The sequence below is a fragment of the Dysidea avara genome, chromosome 1 (assembly GCF_963678975.1).
Source record: "Dysidea avara chromosome 1, odDysAvar1.4, whole genome shotgun sequence".
Classification (NCBI taxonomy): domain Eukaryota; kingdom Metazoa; phylum Porifera; class Demospongiae; order Dictyoceratida; family Dysideidae; genus Dysidea; species Dysidea avara.
The window spans coordinates 196,372-219,341 of NC_089272.1; the positions used below are offsets into that span (position 1 = coordinate 196,372).

At 40.3% G+C, this 22,970-nt stretch overlaps 2 protein-coding genes across 2 annotated transcripts; one reads left to right on the top strand and one right to left on the bottom strand.

Annotated features, from left to right (window-relative positions):
* Positions 1 to 414: 414 nt before the first annotated feature.
* Positions 415 to 11,127, bottom strand: LOC136252069 (sorbitol dehydrogenase-like). The gene is made up of 13 exons (XM_066044428.1): positions 10,808 to 11,127; positions 10,336 to 10,464; positions 9,857 to 9,930; positions 9,667 to 9,812; positions 7,521 to 9,161; positions 6,328 to 6,361; positions 6,115 to 6,279; positions 2,812 to 2,971; positions 2,640 to 2,758; positions 2,499 to 2,564; positions 1,071 to 1,246; positions 905 to 1,026; positions 415 to 654 (listed from the first exon to the last, which is right to left on the bottom strand). Exons 5-13 carry the CDS (start codon positions 7,605 to 7,607, stop codon positions 492 to 494), a joined length of 1,092 nt encoding a protein of 363 aa, XP_065900500.1. The 5' UTR covers positions 7,608 to 9,161; positions 9,667 to 9,812; positions 9,857 to 9,930; positions 10,336 to 10,464; positions 10,808 to 11,127; the 3' UTR covers positions 415 to 491.
* On the top strand, positions 11,021 to 22,919 carry LOC136252051 (histone-lysine N-methyltransferase 2D-like). Its single transcript, XM_066044402.1, has 3 exons — positions 11,021 to 11,179; positions 16,194 to 16,292; positions 21,124 to 22,919. The coding sequence occupies exon 3, from the start codon at positions 21,357 to 21,359 to the stop codon at positions 22,773 to 22,775; it is 1,419 nt and encodes a 472-aa protein (XP_065900474.1). The 5' UTR covers positions 11,021 to 11,179; positions 16,194 to 16,292; positions 21,124 to 21,356; the 3' UTR covers positions 22,776 to 22,919.
* The last annotated feature ends 51 nt before the right edge of the window (positions 22,920 to 22,970 follow it).

Below are 22,970 nucleotides of genomic sequence, written 5' to 3' on the forward strand. Positions count from 1 at the left end.
TTAGACTTCAGATCAGCTAGTTGTACATGTAGTCTACCCTTCAGATCAGCTAGTTGTAGTCTACCCTCCTATGCTGCAGCATTACAACTATCAAAATTCCTACATATCAGAGAGCCGTAACTTTTTTTTCAACGTAGCACACAATTTCAACCCAAAATATTGTGGGAAGTATGATCAAAATTTCTTAGTACTACGTAGTGGATCAAGATTTACAAATTGACAATTATAATTTAATGTGTCTATATCTAGATTCTGTCCAAAACTGATCAGATTTTGCTGTCAAATTATTCACAATTCAACAATGTCAGATTTAATCTCAGATGAGTCAGATCAACTAAGGCCACTTTATAATAATTATTTCCTAGTAGTGTGGCCACGCAGACCGCTCAGTTTGCAGCATTATAACTATACATCATGTGATGTAGGACATAGTTAAATACTTTCAAAAATAAAACAGCACACAATTGTGACAAACAAAAGTTGTGATCCAGTTAATCACAATGTATAATCACTTTGATAGCCCCACCCCTTCCTGTCTTTGCTGTCTCAAATGCCTCCAGGCTATCTGCCAATTTGTAATGATGCGTGATCATGTGATCCAGCTTGTCTGCTGGTACACTGCCAGAGGACAACATTTCCATAGCAACCGGGTAGCTGTGGTTATATTAGTTGAGATAATATACCATTCAATATGGTATTTCTTGAGGGATGAAATTTTCACAAATGGGATATCTTTCACACAATATTAATGGCTAGGCATCACTGCAGGCAGTGACATTAAAATTGCAAAAGGAAAGTGAGTGCGAAAATTACATACCTCCGAAAATGCCGCTTATATGGTGCTGATTAGTAAATATTTATTCCATTTACTGCCCAGTTCTACATATAATTATGATGACCTCACCAGTTATGATATCTAAATACTCCTCTAATATCAACTTCTCTTAGTACAGCATTTACTATAGGAACAGTTGCCATGGGAGCACCAAGTCCAATTAGTGCTACTACACCCCCTGACCGAGTTGCCTAGCAATACAAAATCATTACGTACACACAGTGACGACACCCACATATATCGCCGTGGTAATACTAGCTTCTACTCCTGTGCACTCTATGGACACATCTGGAGCATCACCCATCGTATCTCTGATATGATTGGCTAGTTTCTGTGTATCTTTGGTGTCTACTTTGACTACCTGGTCTGCCCCCATCGCCATAGCAACCTCCAACCTCTGCTCCATAAGATCTATACACACCAAAAAACACTGTCATAAGCAGTGACCTGAATACGTACATACAGAGGGTGTACTTGTGCCTATTATGGGGGCTGCATCCATTAGGATCAATAGGATTTTTAAAATATGCCAAAACATGAAGTAATAATGATAAACTAACAATGCTAACGTCAGGACAAGTGCTGCAGAGCAACATTTTCTGCAACTTGATTTTTCAAAACCTTTTTTCATTGAGGCTGTAGTCCTAATTTCCTCACATTTGTATGAGGAGGTAAGAGGATGCTAAGACTCATTTATTAAAAGGAGAACTGTGTGATGGATTAACTCAAATGTTAGCTTTAATGTCAAAAGGCCACGGAGGTGTGTTCTGCTAGACACTTGTATATAGTAGCCTTATAGTTGATTTATCAGCAACTACAACATTTGAAGTGATTCAATTGTCCAAGTAATGTGGCTCAACACCAGTGAAAGTAACTGAAGTAGTTACACACTGTACCATGTGTACTGTGTTGTACTAGTGACTCGTGTGACGTTAATTGACAATTTAAGGGAGTGTCCATAATTATTTGTAAAAACTTCTCATGGTCAGCATAGCGTGGTTTATTTGAGGATTATAATAATTACAAACAACCCCCACCCTCTGTCCCATTCTGTTACATTTACACTACAGTGGCAGATCCAAGGGGGTACATGATCCCCATCCCAAAACAGCAGTCAGTCAAATACTCTAATAGAACAGTCACCACACAACACTATTGATATGATAATCGCTATCTCGACACACTTAAACTACTTGTAAATGGACCATGTGTATGATCCTTTGTATGTCATCCTTTAGGTCCATAATAACAATATAACTAAAGTGAACTACTAGTGACAGTTACTTATCCCTATACAACTTTTGATCAGTTAAGCTAAGCAGTATGATTCAGATATTCTACATTTTTAGTACTGAAACATATAAAATAGCTTTTGCTGTGACCCCCAGACCCCTTGCTCCATATACCTACTACCCTTGTGCACCCCCCACCCCCCCCCCCCCCCTTGACAAACTCTGGATCCGCCCCTACATACTACACTATTACAGACAATCTCCACCCCTCACCCCACTACACATCATTACAAACAATTCCTGCCATCATCCACCCTACTCTGTTAGTGTGTGTAACAGAGTGGGGTGGAGTGTGGGGATTGTTTGTAATGAGTGTGTGTATATTACAAACAATCCCCACCCTCCACCCCACACAGTTACACACTGCTCACCAGTAATGATTACATGAGCTGCTCCACAAGCCTTTGCTGTTAGTAGACACACTAGACCAATAGGACCTGGTTGGATAAGCATCATGTTACCATGGTGATGTGTTCCTTGAGGGGTAGGTCATGTGACCAGCCCACACCCACCTGCTCCACAGATCAATACCTTGCTACCCAGACACACTCCACCTCGTTGACAAGCATGAACTGCTACAGATAATGGCTCCAATAATGCTGCGTGATCATATGGTATGTTGTTTGGCAACCTGGAGTTGTGATGATATCATCATACATCACATGACATACAAGCCAAACCCACTTGTAGCAGAAGTCAGCATCGTGACAATAGTAGTGTGTTAGTGACCCATGTACTGGGGGACATGAACAGCACTTCACATCAGGGCACAAGTTGTAACGACCTTGTTTACAGTAGTTACAATGTCGGCATGGTACCCCCGGCTCCACGGCAACCCGGTCACCTGACAAACAGACATATAATGCATGTACCAGCTGAACCTGTAACAGTTATGACTAGAGTTGAGATCACAATAATGGAGTATTTATCATAAGATCTTCCCCACTGAGCTAGGGGCAGGTATACTGAGAACTAAGGAAACCTCAGCTAGTACAGTGTGTGAAACATATTCAGCATGGGGGATTACCCTCACAGGTAATTTTGTTGCAAATTTAGTGTTCTGAGATAATAATTTTGAGTGAATTTTATGGAATAAGCCCTAAGCATTCTGAACAGTTTACTGAGTCACTAGCTGTCATATCAAGGTCACAGTATAATAATGTTGCTTGTGTTGTAGTAATATGTCTAATTCTGTTAGCCTAAATTGATGGCAAGATGAAACTGCGACCAGCAATGTTACTGGATCTATGCTGCAGCTGTTATAGGGAAGGGGCAGTAACTTATGGTCATGATTCACTGTATGTCTTGAAAGTCCCTAAGTTCTTTAATGGTGGCTGGAAAAGAATCACACAAATGTGTACCAAAAAGTCTTTGTGTAAACGTTTGGCAAAATATGAGTAGTGTAGTTGGTCTTATTACCAAATACTATCGGCAGAAGAACCCTCTTGTAGAGTGGTAGTGATGAAATAGAGTACAAACACATTTAAAGTTGATAAACTGAGGAACTGTAAATGATTATAGCATTCTGTTATATATTGTTGTATTTGTGTTGACAATAGATCCTGTTCTACAGGAAAATCTTTAGTTGCTTAGCAACTGTTGCAATGAAATAAAAAATTATTTTTGCTGGCTGTTCTATTAGAGTAGATCACTGCTCTATTAACCTGAACTTAAAAAAAAAAGTCAAATAAAATATTAAGTCCATTCTACTAGAACTTTACACTACACATTTGTAGCAGCTGGTTACAATGCCATCACCAGCTACGTGATGAAGCCATGCTATGATTACACACAATGAACAAATGTATGACATGAGAAGGTGTGTAGTCTGATATTTCATGTCAAATGTTTTACATGTTCACACTATTATTAGTGGTAGTGGTTCAGGTCATCACATACCTTCACTGGTCCTCACAGCCATGACACCTCATCAGGGGTGGAGCAGACACCTTTATTTGGGAGGGCTGCCAGGGGATGACATTTTTAGTGTGCAAACACTAGCATGTCAATCTAGGGGGGTCTGGGGGCTGCAAGGAAATTTTGAAAATTAGGTCCTCTGAGATAGTGATTTTAGCAGAACACTCACTGTTTTATTTAGGGTGACTGCTCTATTAGAGTATCTTGAGGCATTTATATTAGAGTGGACTATAAAGGATTCTGGTGCATGCTGCTCTCCCTCCAGGAAATTTTTTGAGATTAGACTATATAAAATTGAATCTGAGAGTGACTTTAGCAGTCATCATTACTTTGTTGACTGTTGTATTAAGGTGACTGCTCTATTAGAGTATATCGATCTTGACTCATTATAGAATCCAGTTGACTAACTGGAATCGTAGGTAGATATAGTTAGTTATTTGGTGTAATACAATCTCAATGGCAGCTATAGATAATTTTAGGGGGCTAAGCCCCCCCATAATCTTTTTGACAGGGACTATAGTCCCCCCTTCTCCTTCTCCTGTGGCTGCTCCTACACTTCATCACATACAAATGATGACCCTGACATGATTCAAACACACAACCTTCTAGAAAACTGATTGGAATTTCTTTACGAAACAACTTAACAATGGAACCTTGAATCTCTCCCTGGGGACTACCCCTAGGGACAACCTGGTGTTCAGATAACTAAAATGTCCATCACTCTGATGTTGTGCATGAAATTACCTCACACTCAATTTTAGGAGTTTAGTGATAAATGGTAGCCTGAGGTCATTTCATTATCTCAACCTCAGGTGTCATTAGTGATGTCATATTACATCATAACATGTGGTGATAACAGGGCTACCAAGGGAATTCTAAAAACAAACTACTAACTGATAAGCTTATAGCTAGCTACTAACTGATAAGCTTATAGCTAGCTATGTCATAGCTTTAACATGTGAAGCGCCCCACCCCACAGGAAAGTTTTAATTAGATCCTATGAGACTAAATATGAGAGTGATTTCAATAGTTTATCACAGTGCTATAATTATTAATGTTTATTTGACTGTTGTATTAGAGTGACTGCTCTATTAGGGTATCTTGAACTTGAAGTTTATAGCAAGCTTTCTGTCAAATATACATACCACCTATATAGGAAATTTTAGATTAACTGAACATGTACCTGACTGCTGTGATTGTTCTATTAGAGTATCTTGATCTTATGTACAAGTCACACTGTCTATATAAGCACCTTATAAGAGTGATGGTTTGTTGCAACCTTACTGGCTAATAGGTGGTATCTTATACATACTAAGGCTTCCTGTCTACAGGGAAGATTTACACTGTTGTACGTTCCTGATTGTGTGTGATAACGTACTATAGCTATGGGGCTCCTGGAGGCTCCTTACAAAGTGGGCCCTGGCCCCAGTACCTTCCTCAAGTCGGTAGTCCTGGGTGTTAGGAACAAAGCATTGCATACTTGCTGTAGTCAACAAGAATGGTGAATGGTCTTGTCCATCCTTGATAGGTTTTAGTGGTCATGATGGTGTGTGGGGTTTGGCAGTAGGACAATATTTTACTAGTACTTAGCTGGTGAGAACTAAAATATCTAAAATGATGGAAAATCATTAGGGCTGATATACTCTTAAAGGATATACATCACACCACACTGCAGCTGTGCAAAGCACACGCATTGTTGCCCAGTGAAGCAGCACAAATGGTACCTGTTCACTGTTCAAGGGTTGAGATCTGTGCAGCACAAATCCTCCTAGTAACCTGCAGGCCTTGTATTACAGATAGAGGCCATGTAACCTGATCATGAGACAAAGACAGGTGGATATTTAGTTGACACCAGGTCCCATTGATACAGCTAGGTAGACTGGAGCAAGTTTCTTACTACTTAAGGAAACAGCAACAACTGAGCATCATGGACTAGTTACCAGGGTAGTGATCTACTACTTGGCTATGCAGCCACACCCACACCCAGCCACACCCACACAACACGCACCACAATGATAAAAAGTTTATAGTAATAAAGAAATGTTCCCAAAGGATGACATCATTACTCACCTACTTGAAGGTTCTTTACTCCATCACCAACAGCAACGACACACCCACTAGCCTCATGACCCATCACCATGGGAGATGTGACCACATAGTCACCAATTCTACCCCATGTCCAGAAGTGAACGTCACTAGTACAAATACCAACTGATTGCATCCTTAGTAACACCTCTGTAGTGGATCATGTGAGCACCACCATACGGATCATTTGATCCATACCTCCTGGTTTAGGTGATGGCTTCTCCCATGGTACCTATTATAAGTCACATGGTGTTTAATGGCACTGTTCAGTCTCCTGTGGCCAGACCACTTTTTCTCAGCAAGGTGCTTGTCAATTAGAATTATAAGCGCCTGCTCGAAAAAGGAGTAGGCACTTATAATTCTAATCGATAAGCGCTGTGCCGAGAAAAAGTGGTCTGGCTACGCGAGACTAGGCACTGTTGCAGACAAGGTAGGACATTTATCACTTTGATTTAACATTTCTATTTGGAATTTAAATGAATTTCATAACAAGGAATTTTAAACCGTTGCCCCTAGCAACCTGAATTGACATTATTTTGTAGGTGTGAATGTCAAAAGTAATGTCTCCAATTTTTAATAGGATAGCATATTATATAGGTGATGAGATATGACATTATAAAGTTTGTAGTTTTCCCATACATTATCTATGGGAGGGGGTAACAGTTGCCCCTTCTGGGCAATCACATGGATAATGTATGGGAAAACCACAAATTTCAAAATGTCATATCTCATGATCTATATACTCTATCATTTTAAAATTTGGAGAGGTTAATTGTGAGATTCACATCTACAAATAATGTTAGATTGAGAAATGACATTAATTGAATTTGTTGTTTTCCCACACATTATTTATGTGATTGCCCAGAAGGGGCAACTGTTGCCCCCTCTCATAGACAATGTATGGAAAAATGACAAACTTTAAATGTTATATCTCATGACCTACAAATGCTATCCTATTAAAGTTACTATAGACATTTACCCCTACAAATATTGTAAAATTCAGGTTGCTAGGGGCAACTTTTGTTCTTATGAAATTCATCCATTGTAGCAATACAGCAGCAGCAGCAGCAGCAGCAGCAGCAGCAGCAGCAGCAGCAGCAGCAGCAGCAGCAGCAGCAGCAGCAGCAGCAGCAGCAGCAGCAGCAGCAGCAGCAGCAGCAGCAGCAGCAGCAGCAGCAGCAGCAGCAGCAGCAGCAGCAGCAGCAGCAGCAGCAGCAGCAGCAGCAGCAGCAGCAGCAGCAGCAGCAGCAGCAGCAGCAGCAGCAGCAGCAGCAGCAGCAGCAGCAGCAGCAGCAGCAGCAGCAGCAGCAGCAGCAGCAGCACAATCCATAGATCCTTTTACCACCCACTCGCTACTAAATACTACCCGCGGCCGCCATTACACAACTCACCATCCTCAGGTCATCCACCCCATACAATACTAGAGCGACATTATCATCATCATCAGTACGAGTCTTCTCATGAACTGGCTCCTCCATTGTTAGTAGCGTTCGATTGTTAGACTCCACCCACTGTGTTGTTGGGTGGGTCTGGATACGAGACTATCGAATGTGGAATCACGTGGTGCGCGCGTTAGATGGAATACGTTCTTACTGTCTGCCTTTGTCATCTTGTGATATGATCTTAGTAATGAAAAGTATTACACTCGTGACTAATGACTATGAAAGAATGAAGAACAGCAGGTTTCCCCTAGTGGAATAGCCAGTTACCGAGCTATTCTCGACCAACCAACCTAACCTTGTGGTCTGGGTGTAAGACTACTACCAAACGGCACTCACTGTCTACAAACTGTGACTACAGGTATTATCTTGTGTTGGTCTGCGGAGTTCACTATACAAGTTTATGAGTGATGACCTCCTTCAGATAGTCAGGTTCTCAAAGAGCAACTTACTAAGAGAACCTGAGCGCAAGCATAGTATATCTATGGTGAGTTTTGGAGAAACTTGGAGACCACAAGCCTTCTTGAGTACCAGCAGCTATCCCTTGAGCTATTTGGTGGCATGGTGACCACATTAATGTATCCATGCTTGTGAGAATTGCTCCTCCAGTGGCAACCATTTTAAAGGACCTCAACTTTTAAGACCAGGCTGCCAGGGGGATTGTTCTACTTCTTTGAGGATGAAGTAGCACTGTTGCTGACACTGCTTCATGTTTGAAATGAAGTGTACACATCCTACCAGTAGGTGGAAATGGTTAGGCCCCACTAGCTTTCAGTGGCAACTGCAATCTCATCTAGTGTAACAATAATTCAGGTCACTTCTTCCTCATCAACACTGGTATAGAAGTGAACGTCATACCACCATCCGCAGTCAACCAGAGATGAGCCTCCATGCAGTTACTATTGCAACATTTAGGACTCCCTGACATTGTAATTAGTCCTTTGCTCTGATGGGTTTTGTCATTGTGGACTTCCATCTGATACACGGTGTTGCTGTGATGGACTAGGTGAGACAGTATGTGAGCTGGCACCTAGCCTGCAGTGACATAGTACCAACAAGACACCCATATTGACTAACTGCGCTCATGATACTATTGGGGGTGACCATGACTACTATTTCTACCAGGCCAGTGAGAGCTGGTGAGACACAGCCCACGTGCCATTACTCCAGACCAGTGAGTGGCTCAGGTAGTGTTAGTTCACGTAGCCAGCCCCATTTTTCATTGTGTAGGAGAAAATACTAACAAAATATCATCACCAGTGCCTAAACCTCAGCCTGATGAAAAGAGCTAGTTAATGTAGTGGCTAGTAGTGTACGAATATAGTCTTGATATAGTCATGTTGATAAGTCCATACACACATTACGTGTAGTAGTAGTATCTATAACCTGTTAAATATGTAGGTCATACACAAGTACAGCTTATACCAGCTCATGGTACACACAGGTTGTGTAGTGTGGTAGTCATGGCTTGTTCGGTGCAGCTGGAATATAAGGTGTATCTAGGGGGCCATTCATCAGGTTGAACGGGTGTGACTGGTCATACAAGTCAGTATAGTAGAACACCTTAGCCGCCATTAGCTCAGTGAATGAGACCTGCAGATGGCAACATTGTGATTAACAACTCTTATCACTCTTTTCTTCCCCAGCTAGCCCCTACCCTGCTGTACTATGTAATAAAACACATCTTTATCCCAACTATGGACCTACTAAACTGAGCACTATTGATGTTCACTAGGGGTTGGTACAAATACATCCTCCGAGGCTTCTTTTGAAAATGAAGTTACAATTTCATGTCAACAATTAATGCTGGTTATTAGGGCGTACACTGTAGTACAAACTCCTACTATACCTCCAGTATAATCATTGTTTAAACTATAACTATACCAAAAATATGTAAATGGAACTTTCACAAGGAGTGACAATACTTGTGCAACTGGTTTAACTTGTTAGTATCCATGGTAACAAATCTTTGGTGGGGTAAAGCAGCATCCGAATGTTATGAAACAGAACAAAGCTTTAAACTATTTGTCTCAACCCTAATGTTCACTTACACACACACAGATATGGTGGCTTGACTACAAGGCATGATATTACTCACATATCCGTCTTTATCAGTATCCATCAGGTTGAAGGCAGTGAGAGCTTGTTGCTCCCCAGCTCTCCAAGAGTTCATCCTCATATACTCTGCTCTTGACATGTGTCCATCCCTCTCCAACTTCATGAGACGGTAAATGTGTCTGCAGCCTGTAGTTGGAGTAATGGTGACTGTACTGTTAGTGTTTTAGTACCTTCTGTTTGAAGTCTGGTTGGTTAACAGCTATCCAGAGGTTGTTAATAAACATGTCCTCGGTCAGTTGGTAATCTGTAGGGACACATGAGACCTCTATAATCATATCATATCTATAATCATATTTATCTCTTATAGTGAATCCTCCAATTAAGGACAAAAATTTTGGACAAGTTCAACAAGGGCATTTGTAAATCAGCATAGTGTTATAACACAGGCATCACACACATGCAGCAAGGCTGTGTATGTGACTGCTCTATTAGAGTATTATAATATAGTGGCATGAACAGGGATCAATCAAATCTTCATTGTAACCATAGGCTAATTTATCAAATGCTCTCAACATTAACACATTCTGTAAACCGTCACTATTTCACACATCCTATCATGTCATAACGTCACAACCCCCCACCCCCAGTGGTCAAACACACTGTAAATTGCCACTATCTCTTTCATCTGTTATGTGCTGTCCCTACATACCATCTGGTACGCTCCTGCCATTATTATAGAGATGTATCCAACTAGAGTGAAGTGTCTTCTTGATCAATTCCTTCTGGTCCTGACTATATTCATTGTAGCTATATTGTACTATGTCAGTTAGGAGCTGAGCTGTGATATAGCATTATGCAAGGGGGTGGCACTCCAATATGTCCTGTACTCTGATCTTCGTCCTGGGTCAAAGTGGTAAAACTCACCTTGATCTTTGACTTTTGCTAAACATTGCACTTGACTCTTGACCAATATATTTTCATAAATTACGTTCACGTTGCTATTCTAAAAGTATCGATCGTGGTATATACTTCACAAAATCACGCTTGCCCTTTCACCAGCTGCAAAATTCTAGCTTGACTTTAGACTTTCACTTTGACCGAGGACGAAGACCGGAGTACAGGATATATTAGAGTGCCACCCCCTTGATTATGTGTAGAGTGTGATATATGATATGGCTCACCCCTCCTCTCTCGGTCCAGAGAGTTAACACTTTACGAACCTTCATCACCCACAGCTCTGTATAGCCACCTTGCTCCATGTTCTGTCCTCAACACTGTTGGACTACTATGCAGCTGATTCTTATACTGTTATACCAGTATCAAACCATACAACTGCTACTATAATTATTCTAGCGGCGTCCGCATCTTTTAGGGATTATTGGATGCCCCACCATGGCCACTCGTGTCTCACGTTGCACTCCCTTTCCGCGATATTCCCTTCGCTTCACCAGAAGTTCAGTTGTAAGTAATCGATTGTGGTATTACATGGTGTGCACTATATGGAGTCCAACCTAAAGAGATGGAAAGATCCGGAGAATAACCCGTGTATTAACGTGAGTATTACACATGTGTGTCTAGTGTGTGTATTGTGTTGGCCGGGTAAAGAAAAAGCTGTTTATTTAATGCTATAATTTTTTTTCTTCTGATATGTTAGGCAACCCTATTTGGTGATTATTAGTTTCTCATCCAGTCTTTCTAAGTATTATGATGCGGGCGGGAGGGCATTACCATTAGGCCATTATAATATTTATACACTAATGTACAGACCTTGTCCAAATCGTCTTTCTTTCCTCGCACAAATTTACATTGGTTTTTAGTTGCAGTCATGCTCTATTGACTTAATCATAGCGGGATTTCAGTTGACTGTTGAAAAACAGAAGCCACTGCAGTAATTTGCCAAGGAAAACAGCGATACAGGCTGTGGCGTGAGCTGTGGCATGAGCTGTGGCGTTAATGTAAAAAACGCCATCTAGCTTCAATGCAAATTATGATGGTTTGGTATCACGTGTTCTTCTGAGCATACACAGAGTAAATAATGGCTTACCATGCGGGTGGCCTAAGAAGGTTGCGGGCAGTGGATGAGAAACTAATAATCACCAAATAAGGGCCTTAGAGGTTGGCAATAACATTTGGTCACTCTCACACCTACAACACTCGGTGTAAAACTTATTTTGCTAGCATCACTCACCGTCATCTGGCTAGAACACAGCAATATTTTCGACATAGTGCCACATGCTGGTGGAATAAGTTACCATTTGAAGTGTCCCTGTTACTCTATATGACTAATAATAGTTAATTTGTGTATTTTTTAATGTATTGCTTTGTATGTGTCATGTCTTGTATGTTTTTCAGTTTTGTACTTATGTATTTGTATGTGTCTCAGTGTACTCTGTGACGTGGAAGAACGGCTGTGCCGAACATCATGAGTTTAAACAAAAAATCAAAATCTATACCGCACAACATACACAAATCAAGGAATACAGTTACAATACCACACCTATCCCAACCTACCCCCATGTGGGCAAGGAGGGGGAATAGGAGGGGATTTGACCCAACTATTAAGTTTAATTCCCCTATCCTGGGGTGAAATTGTAGATCTAATCCCTTCCTTTCTCCTTAAGCATCCACTCTATACCCCCAAACCTAGGCCCTAATCCCCTCGGTATGCTCCTCATTTTCCTGCATGGGGGTAGGTGGAGAAAAACTTTGATAGGTGCATATTTATAGCAATAAATACATAATTACAGTCCTGAAGGTCTAACAGTGTCTTACACTTAGTGTGTTATGTGTGTATAGTGGTAGCTCGGGTTATTCAGTAGGCTTCGTTACTTTGTTGTGATTAGATGTTACTCAGTGAATTACTAACGAGATTAATAACTTTCGTTACTTGTAGTAATAATATTACATAATATTAGACTCGTTACAGTAACTATATTACTTAGGTAACACGTTACATTTGCAAGTAAAGTAACTTGAGTTATATTACCTGTTTTTATAACGTGTTTTGTTATATTACTTTGTTATCACAAAAGTAATAGTAACGCGTTACATAAGTAACACGTTACGCCAACACTGGTAATATGTAACTGTAACTAAATAGTTCAGTTGCAAGTAATATGTAACAAGTTACTTTTAAAAAGTAATTGCCCCAACACTGATGATAATTGGTCAATATCTATTATTGATACAGTTGCCAATAATAGGTACCCCATGCCGATAATTGGTGCATGATAGGCATCGTGATTTTAGATGTTCATTCATGTGAGATATTTAAAATTTGGTGTGCTACAAGACGAAGGACTGCTTTGTTAAATGGTTCAAACCGGAAGTTCATACGTCATTGAATTAAGGAATTACAATTGCGTGATGAAATGGTGCCGATAATTGGTGAGTTACGCTAACTGAACCATGATGAGTTAGATTACTTTTCTGGTGGAAACGACCACATGAGTAATTAAAAGTGCTTACTTTTGTAAGAATTTATGGTGTAAGTATTCCGACTCCTTGATGTGTAACTTCACCTGCACACACACTACAGCAAGACAAGGTCATTTGCTTTCCCAGTAAACACCAGGTACCCATTGATGTTACAGCTGGGTGGGCTGTTTCCCTAGTTGACACCAGGTCATCAGGTCCCCATTTAACAGCTGGGTAGACTGGAGCAATGTGAGTAAAGTTTCTTGCTCAAGGAAACAACAACACCAAAGTGGCGTAACTGGGAATTGAACCTGGGACCTTTCGATAACCAGGCAGATGCCCTAACCACTTGGCTATGCTGCCTCACACACACACACACACACACACACACACACACACACACGCACACACACACACACACACACACACACACACACGCACACACACAAACACACACGCACACACACACACCCTGGCAGTAACGTTGTTAATTGCTATAAAGGTATAAAGTACCAGTAATGCATGATAATATTTCCCACCTCTTGTTGGTATTGTTAATTATGATGTAATTACAGATATTACTTGTGGCAGTAGGGATGTAGCTGTAATGTGAGAGTACATGTGTCACATTGTTAGGGTATCCTCACTTTGTAACAAGCTGGAAAGTCACATTGTTACGTTAACACCTCAGTATTAGTTAGAACCAGCCAATAAGGGCTATTTGGAGACCCAAGGATGAGGGCTATTAGGCCGTAGGCTGAGGTAGTTAATTGTGGGGAGTCAAGCCCACATCTTCTGCGGAGCTTTTAATACCACAGAAACCTGTTGGTGCATTTTAAGTGCTTTAGAAAAATTTCCTGAATAAAACAGATATGTAAAATAAACAAAGTGCCACCCTTTGTCATACTGTGACATCACTGACTTCTCTCTTGTACAAATAACAGATTCATTGCTTGATGATTATAGTAAACAACCACGCTAGGTATCTGTTGACTTCATTATAAGCTTCTGAACATCAAAGGAAATTATGTATAAGGTATAATAGCAATGATTTAGCAGTGAAGTTTTACCTTATAGAATTATAACACCTAACCAACAATGATGATTACTAGTAACTATTCTGCCACCTGTAGCTACATGTAAAATATTAACTTCCACATGTGTTCTCCAACATGCCTCTAGGCTACACTGGACATGTTGTTATATGATTTATAATGAGAACTGTTGTCGTTTTAACCAATCGGGTTGACTTGTTTATCAAATGTTACTGAGATATTCACAACTAGAAGAGCTGACCAATACAAAACATCAAACAATCTTGCAATTTGACCTAGTTGTTATATACGTATCATTTGAATGTGTTTCCTTGGTAACCCGATAACTTATCATACATTGTTAGGAATATAGCTCAGTAGTTGTGCCATATTGTGTGCAGAGAGTTACCTTAGACTTGACTGGATGATTATTGTCTACCATAAATACTTTACCATATATGGAACAGTAATCCAATCAACTCCTGCTGAAGTGTTAGCAGTGGTAATGTTTGTGTCTTCCTTAAACTTGAGACAATGGAGGGCTGTTCATCCTATCTTAGTAGTGTGATATCATTACACGTCTTATCTCTGGTTGTTTATCCCGGATAACATTCCAGCCTGAGGTGTAGTTTGTAACATCTACTTGTTGTACTGTCCCTCAGGATATGCCTTATATGGTTATCATGATGAGCTGTTTGTCATGACAACCACCAATAGAACATGTTGTTACTACATGTTGTTAGTCAAGTGTGACCAGTGAGCATTTACCATATGTTATACCATATGTCATGATGACTGTGTAGTGTTTCATTGTAGTGTAGTGTTGTCAGTGTGTATTATGTCATGATAACTGTGTAGTGTGTCATTGTAGTGTAGTGTTTCATTGTAGTGTAGTGTTGTCAGTGTGTATACCATATGTCATGATAACTGTGTAGTGTTTCATTGTAGTGTAGTGTTGTCAGTGTGTATACCATATGTCATGATAACTGTGTAGTGTTTCATTGTAGTGTAGTGTTGTCAGTGTGTATACCATATGTCATGATAACTGTGTAGTGTGTCATTGTAGTGTAGTGTGTGATTGTAGTGTAGTGTTGTCAGTGTGTATACCATATGTCATGATAACTGTGTAGTGTGTGATTGTAGTGTAGTGTTGTCAGTGTGTATACCATATGTCATGATAACTGTGTAGTGTGTCATTGTAGTGTAGTGTTGTCAGTGTGTATACCATATGTCATGATAACTGTGTAGTGTGTCATTGTAGTGTAGTGTTGTCAGTGTGTATACCATATGTCATGATAACTGTGTAGTGTTTCATTGTAGTGTAGTGTTGTCAGTGTGTATACCATATGTCATGATAACTGTGTAGTGTGTCATTGTAGTGTAGTGTTGTCAGTGTGTATACCATATGTCATGATAACTGTGTAGTGTGTCATTGTAGTGTAGTGTTGTCAGTGTGTATACCATATGTCATGATAACTGTGTAGTGTTTCATTGTAGTGTAGTGTTGTCAGTGTGTATACCATATGTCATGATAACTGTGTAGTGTTTCATTGTAGTGTAGTGTTGTCAGTGTGTATACCATATGTCATGATAACTGTGTAGTGTGTCATTGTAGTGTAGTGTTGTCAGTGTGTATACCATATGTCATGATAACTGTGTAGTGTGTCATTGTAGTGTAGTGTTGTCAGTGTGTATACCATATGTCATGATAACTGTGTAGTGTGTCATTGTAGTGTAGTGTTGTCAGTGTGTATACCATATGTCATGATAACTGTGTAGTGTTTCATTGTAGTGTAGTGTTGTCAGTGTGTATACCATATGTCATGATAACTGTGTAGTGTGTCATTGTAGTGTAGTGTTGTCAGTGTGTATACCATATGTCATGATGACTGTGTAGTGTGTCATTGTAGTGTAGTGTTGTCAGTGTGTATACCATAATGTCATACCATAATGTCCTACCGTAGTGTATACTAGACTACTATTGTGTTGTGCCATCACAGTGAGGTTTAATGTGTATTATATTAATGATATTAGTTATTGTGTCTGTGTTGTAAGTGTGTGTATAATGTATCATGTTCCCCATCTACTGCTCACATGATCTGCTCACATGATCTAGGAGCACAAGAGGTCACTACAGTGCCTATCACAACACAATTACGATCAAGTGAAATGTGTTCACTACTTTGAGGAGTATCGGAAGTGTAAGAAGGAATGGGTAAGGGAGGTGTGTAGTGTAGTGTGGTTAGTGTAGGGTAGTGTGTAGTGTAGTGTGGTTAGTGTAGTGTAGTGTGGTTAGTGTAGTGTAGTGTGGTTAGTGTAGTGTGTGGTGTGGTGTAGTGTAGTGTAGTGTGTGGTGTTGTGTGGTGTGGTGTAGTGTGTGGTGTGGTGTAGTGTGTGGTGTGGTGTGGTGTGGTGTGGTGTAGTGTAGTGTAGTAGTGTGGCTGCAGTGACTAGAGCTGAGAGATAGTGATCATTATTACAAGTGGTTATTGTCCAGCGACAAATCTTTACATTGTGTATATTCTAAGCTGAATGTCTCAGTTTAACAGTTCTCTTGTAACATAAAATGAACATCACTATTAAATGATATAAAGCTGTCCCAAGGTGTAACACTGTTTATGGTACAGATATTATATAAAGTCTTGTTGTACTTCATATATCTCCTTCACCATCATCACAAAGGTCAGTTCTACAATCATAGCTGGTTGATATTGTTTAACTACTACAGACATCTGTTTGTTAGGTGCATACAGTAGAACCTCTCTTAACAAACTCTCCGAATTAAGAAAAAAATCTCCATAATAAGGACAACAATTTTGGTCCCAACAGGTCTGGTTAATACATTTTACCTCTGAAAGAGGAAAACCTCTATTTTACAGCAAGAAGTGGCTAAAAATTCTGGGTCCCAAAATGTCTGTAGTAGAGAGGTTCCACTGTATTAAAATCGCTGCTACAAGCTCATCGTGTATAGTTTGGAATTGTAGACTACGGTGGACACCAGGGGTGTGTCTAGCTGCAAATACTACTACTATCACCTGCCTGACCATCTGTAATAACGATAGCTGCACCTGATTCCTTAGAATTACCGTTTCTGATCGTCAAACTATTTCACTGGCATCCAAATTGCTTGAAAACGACTAATAGTTCTCTGTACAAGGTAGTAAGTGTCACAAATAAAATTTTATACACACATGTGCCTAGTATGTGCCTTATAACCAGAGTGTGTGCCTTATAACCAGAGTATGTGTGATGAGATGTGTGTATACTAATGTTGTCATCTTTGTATGAATCACTTGGTGTAGGGCGTGACAGCGTACATTACATCATGATGTAAACCTCTTGTTTTTATAATCAAAAGTCCATGCTCACACATGAGCTCATGCCCCATGTGGGCGTTACATGATTTGAGCACTGCTGCAAATGTCAGTAGCTAAAACCCTGATACACTAGTTAACATCAACTTGTTGAGTAGTCACACTGGTTGATCTGGTTCACCAGTCATGTTGGTTAGTGACGAAGTAGTGTAGCATATTTTACACTTTACAGATACGTACCAATCAGATGGCTTTACTGTGTTGTGTTAACAATTTGTCATAACAATTCATCATGTTGTCATGGTGATAATGGGAGTGGTGATCAGATTATGATGACTAATTAGCTTATATGATAATCTGATTTGTTAATATTGATGTTGAACATGTGTTTGAATTGATGCAAGTGTTGCTGGGGGAAGTGTCCATGTCTCACATACTCAAAAGTTTAATTGGGAGAATTTGATATGACCTGGTGAAAATTCTCCCTTTAGATTTTGAACTTAAATATTTAGTTACTTGTCAAAACATTTTTTATCTCGAAAATATGTGCTACTGTGATGGGTGAAGTTTAGGTGAGACTTCATGTTGTAAGACATGGCACAGCCTCCTGGGGGGGGGGGGGGGGGGGGGGGGGACTACTAGTCTTGAAGGATTCAATTATTGGCACTTACAAGTGGCATAGTGTTTTACTGAGTAAATGTGACAGTAGCAACTGCTTCGTGTGTTATGTAGAGCTAATAATGGCTAATATCTGTGTATCATGAACAAACACACACACACACTACACACAAACACACACACTCACCACACACACACACGCACACACCACACATACACACACACACACCACCCACGCATGCACACACACACACACGCACCACACACACACGCACTACGCGCGCACACACTACACACACACACACACACACACACACACACACTACACACACACACACTACACTACGCACACACACTGCACTACATACACACACACACACACTACACACACACACACTACGCGCGCACACACACACACACACACACACACACACACACACACACACACACACACACACACACACACACACACACACACACACACACACACACACACTCACACACACACACACACACACACTACACTACGCACACACACACTGCACTACACACACACACACTACACACTGGGGCTGTCATGTAGTATGGCACTCCGTTGTGTTAAAGAGGTATGTGACATTCTAACTATGTCACCATGTGTGTGTGTGTGTGTGTGTGTGTGTGTGTGTGTGTGTGTGTTTAGTGTAGTATGTGTGTGTGTTTAGTGTAGTGTGTGTGTGTTTAGTGTAGTGTGTGTGTGTGTGTGTGTGTGTGTGTGTGTGTGTGTGTGTGTGTGTGTGTGTTTAGTGTAGTATGTGTGTGTGTTTAGTGTAGTGTGTGTGTGTGTGTGTGTTTAGTTTAGTGTAGTGTGTGTGTGTGTGTGTGTGTGTGTGTGTGTGTGTTTAGTGTGTGTGTGTGTGTTTAGTGTAGTGTGTGTAGTGTAGTGTGTGTAGTGTAGTGTGCGCGTACGTGTGTGTAGTGTAGTGTGCGCGTACGTGTGTGTATTGTGTGTGTGTGTGTGTGTGTGTGTGTGTGTGTGTGTGTGTGTGTGTGTGTGTAGTGTAGTATGTGTGTGTGTGTGTGCTACTACAGTAATAATAACAGCTAGTATTACCTATTAAATGGTATAGACAGTTTTGTCTCATGCTATTTAACAGTGTAGTGGGTCTAATGGAATAACAGATAATGCAATGTATTAGCCACCTAACACACACTGTTACCATGTACACACTGTGTGGTCTTGTTGGCCATCATCACTACATTGTAGCCAAACTATCCTACGATATTTTAATACCTCTCTGTTATAATAGTGTATGCACATGTTGTGGCCAACACAACACTGAACTAAATAACCATTTTGTTGTTGGGTCGGCTATCGATGGACCACATGTTGATAATGTGATGTAGTGCCCCTAAAAGTGAACACATAGGACAAACATGGTTTCCAATGTGTTGTCCTCAGGTGTTTTTGGAGGGGGATGCTCCATACACTAAAATGCTACACATACACCGTATAGTGTGGGAGTAGTCACTAGTTTGTTCTATTGTTTAGTGAAACTCTTGTTAACTATTTTATTAGCTCAAAAAATTTTTTCATGTTAATTCATTAAATTTGTGACTAGCTTTTTCCAGTACTGATCAAAGTGTATCAGTTGGGAGATTATACAAGTGCATCTCATGTCATTTAAAAATGGTTCAGACTGATCAAGTTTTAATGACGCATAATTATAGCATTTGTCCTCTTCCTAATATGGTGACAAGTAGCAACGTCAGCTTGTCCACAAACTGAAATAGTTTAGTATTACAACTTGTTAATATGTTGAGCGTGTCATCACACATCACATGATCTCACCAACACCTCACTATCAATACCAAGTATTCTAATGTGTGAATTGGTAGCGTATCCATGTATGTCCCAGAACCCTCACAAACCTTCTTTCAGCCACCCCAACACAATATATCACTTTCCTAACTATCAAGCAAGTACTACATTATCCATATTTCTTGTGAAGCGTTTCTAATAATAGTATCAATAACAAGCAATGCCATATTTGGTTATGTTATGACTTGCCTCTGACCTATAATCTTGATGGATAAAGATTTCCCTGTTTTACATGCAAAATTACATCTTCAAAAAGATGTAATACACTTCTTGGCACAAAAAGCAAACCTTTTTTTGAGATGTTATGTAGATGTAGCTCGAATCTCATCACTGAACACCTGGCTATTGTACTGGCTAAACGTTATGTCATAAGATAGTTAAGTTTTGTTATACCTGATGTTAAGTGTTGTTATTAAACAATGAGCTGGTGTGTGCCTTCCTGTGGGTGGGGCTGATGAGGTCATGTGATGTCATCATCTTATGCCTTTCTACTAAGGGTTCAAAAAGTGACCTGTTATAAAGGATACTACTACTGTCCTTGTATGGGCAGTATTAACCTTATACTATTAATAGCTTCACTAATATCACATTTCCAGTTATCGCTACTACTACTATACACACACACACACACACACACACACACACACACACACACACACACACACACACACACACACACACACACACACACACACACACACACACACACACACACACACACACACACACACACACACACACACACACACACGACACACAGGTGCTGCAATTAGAATGTGACTATGTGTGTGTATGTAGTGTTTGTGTGTGTGTGTGTGTGTGTGTGTAGTGTTGTGTTTGTGTGTGTGTGTGTGTGTGTGTGTGTGTGTGTGTGTGTGTGTGTGTGTGTGTGTAGTGTTTGTGTGTGTGTGTGTGTAGTGTTGTGTTGTGTGTGTGTGTGTAGTGTTGTGTGTGTGTGTGTGTGTGCAGAGAAACCTCAACAAATGATAATGTCTTTTATTGTCCGTCCCAAACACAAAAGTTACCTCTCCACCTGGTTCCTAGGGTGACACTTTATAGTTTTGTTATTCACTCTTGATAATACTCCTTGATAAAATAATCTGAAGTATTTGATCACAAAGGGTATTGTATTTCATGTGAAGATATTATGGTCAGCTATTCAATGGCTTGTTCTTTAGTGTGGTTGTACAGCTGTTGTCTTACATCATTAATATTCACTTGGGGTGGAGATTAATGATTAACTATTTCTATAGGTGGTTGCTAGGAGACAAGGGAAGCCATTCAGAAACTGACACCAACTGTAATGTAGTGCACGTGATGCTTTAATGTTATTTTGCATAATTATTTCACCATATATGGAATAACACTGATTTGAAAATAGGAGGCGGTCGGTTGGCATGGAAATACCTGACGCTGTTGGTATGTAGGTCACGTGCAACCACACAATCAAGCAAGATAATATTTCTAGTGAAGCAATCTGGTGGTTATGGCGGACGGGTTAACAGAAGAAGCGTTGGAGAGGATAAAGTTCTCATTTTCCAGTAAGAACGCTGAGAACACGGTTGCTCCGTGTCTAGTACAAATCTACGTGTCAGAGGATCATACCGGACCGATCGTATGGCAACAAGTTACAAGCGGAGTGGTTGCCTTACTCCGTAACAAGGAGAGTACTAAGAAGGGCTGGCTATGGAACATCTCAGTCGCTATAGCGGACCGCTATCATGGTATGTGTGTGTGGAAAGATAAATTGACCACGGAATCTGGCTACACAGCTCTGAGTGATAATTTCCACGTGTTTGCAGTTAGTAATATCCAAGCGATTGTGGCGTTTGTGTTTGAAGCTGCTGACCACGGACGAAACTTTGCCGAGACGTACAAGGAATGGGCTTTGGACAAGAAGAGAGATGATGGTAGTAAAGGAAAAGTACAAGCAAGCCGGAGATTTACTCGTGAGCTCATCAGCAGACCTTGTAACTTCCAGCACATCTCAGGGAGCGCTGCTCTAGCTCAAATACAGCAGATGGAAGATGCTAAGCAAGCTGTTGGTAGAGTGATCGCCACAATAGGTCCACGACGTGCTGTACCACTGGACAGCATAGATGGTGATGGTGGAGGAAAACGCAAGAAGAAGACACAAGCCAGGCCTGATCGACCTTCAAGATTTGAGAACATGAACTTACCAATGCCTGGAGACAATTGTAGTGGGTTAGATTTAGCTTATTCTCAAGAGCCGAGCTCAGTCAGAGGCAGTACCCCATCTGTGGCCATGCCTGACACGATAGTTGAGGAACAACAACAACCAGTTGTGGTACAGAGTAATGGAATAAACCATCATCAAGTTGATCACCAAGTGTCCTCATCTTCGTTGATTGTACAACAACAGAACTATCAACAATATCCTGATCAAAACACTCATCAAACTGTCCAATATCAACATCAAAATGTTCAGCATCAAGATCAAGCTGCCCAGTATCAAGATCAGAATACTCAGTATCATAATCAAAATGCTCAATATTACCATGGCCAGAAAACGAACCATTATCAACAATCACATCAAGATCATAATCAATATCAGAATGGTCAGCAACATCAACAGACTCAATATCAACAGAACCAACCTCAATATCAGCACAATCAACCACAGACTCAATATCAACCGAGTCAAGATCAAGTTCAGGAGGTACAGTATCGTGACCGCAGTCAAAGACATCAACCAAATCAACATGTTGGTGCCACATATCAAGTTGAAGATATTGGATATGATTATGATGATGGTGCAGTTGAGCAGAGTGAAGATGTTTGGAGAGAATCAGTGATGGAGGGCACTAATTGGGAGGATGAGGTATTGCAGGCTATCTCAATGCGTACTGGCGGGTCAGCTTTTGTAGCTAGCGAGTATTTGTAATTATATACATAATAATTAAGTAATTTTTTATCCAGAGATGTAAATTTCTACCTCAATTCAAACTACACTATGTACTGTACTGTAGCTACAACAGATTGTATTGTTTTGTTGCAGAGAACTTTATTACCAAATCTAATTACTACATTTTCACACAAACGTGTATGGTTTCCAGATATCCACACTTAAGGCTTCTCT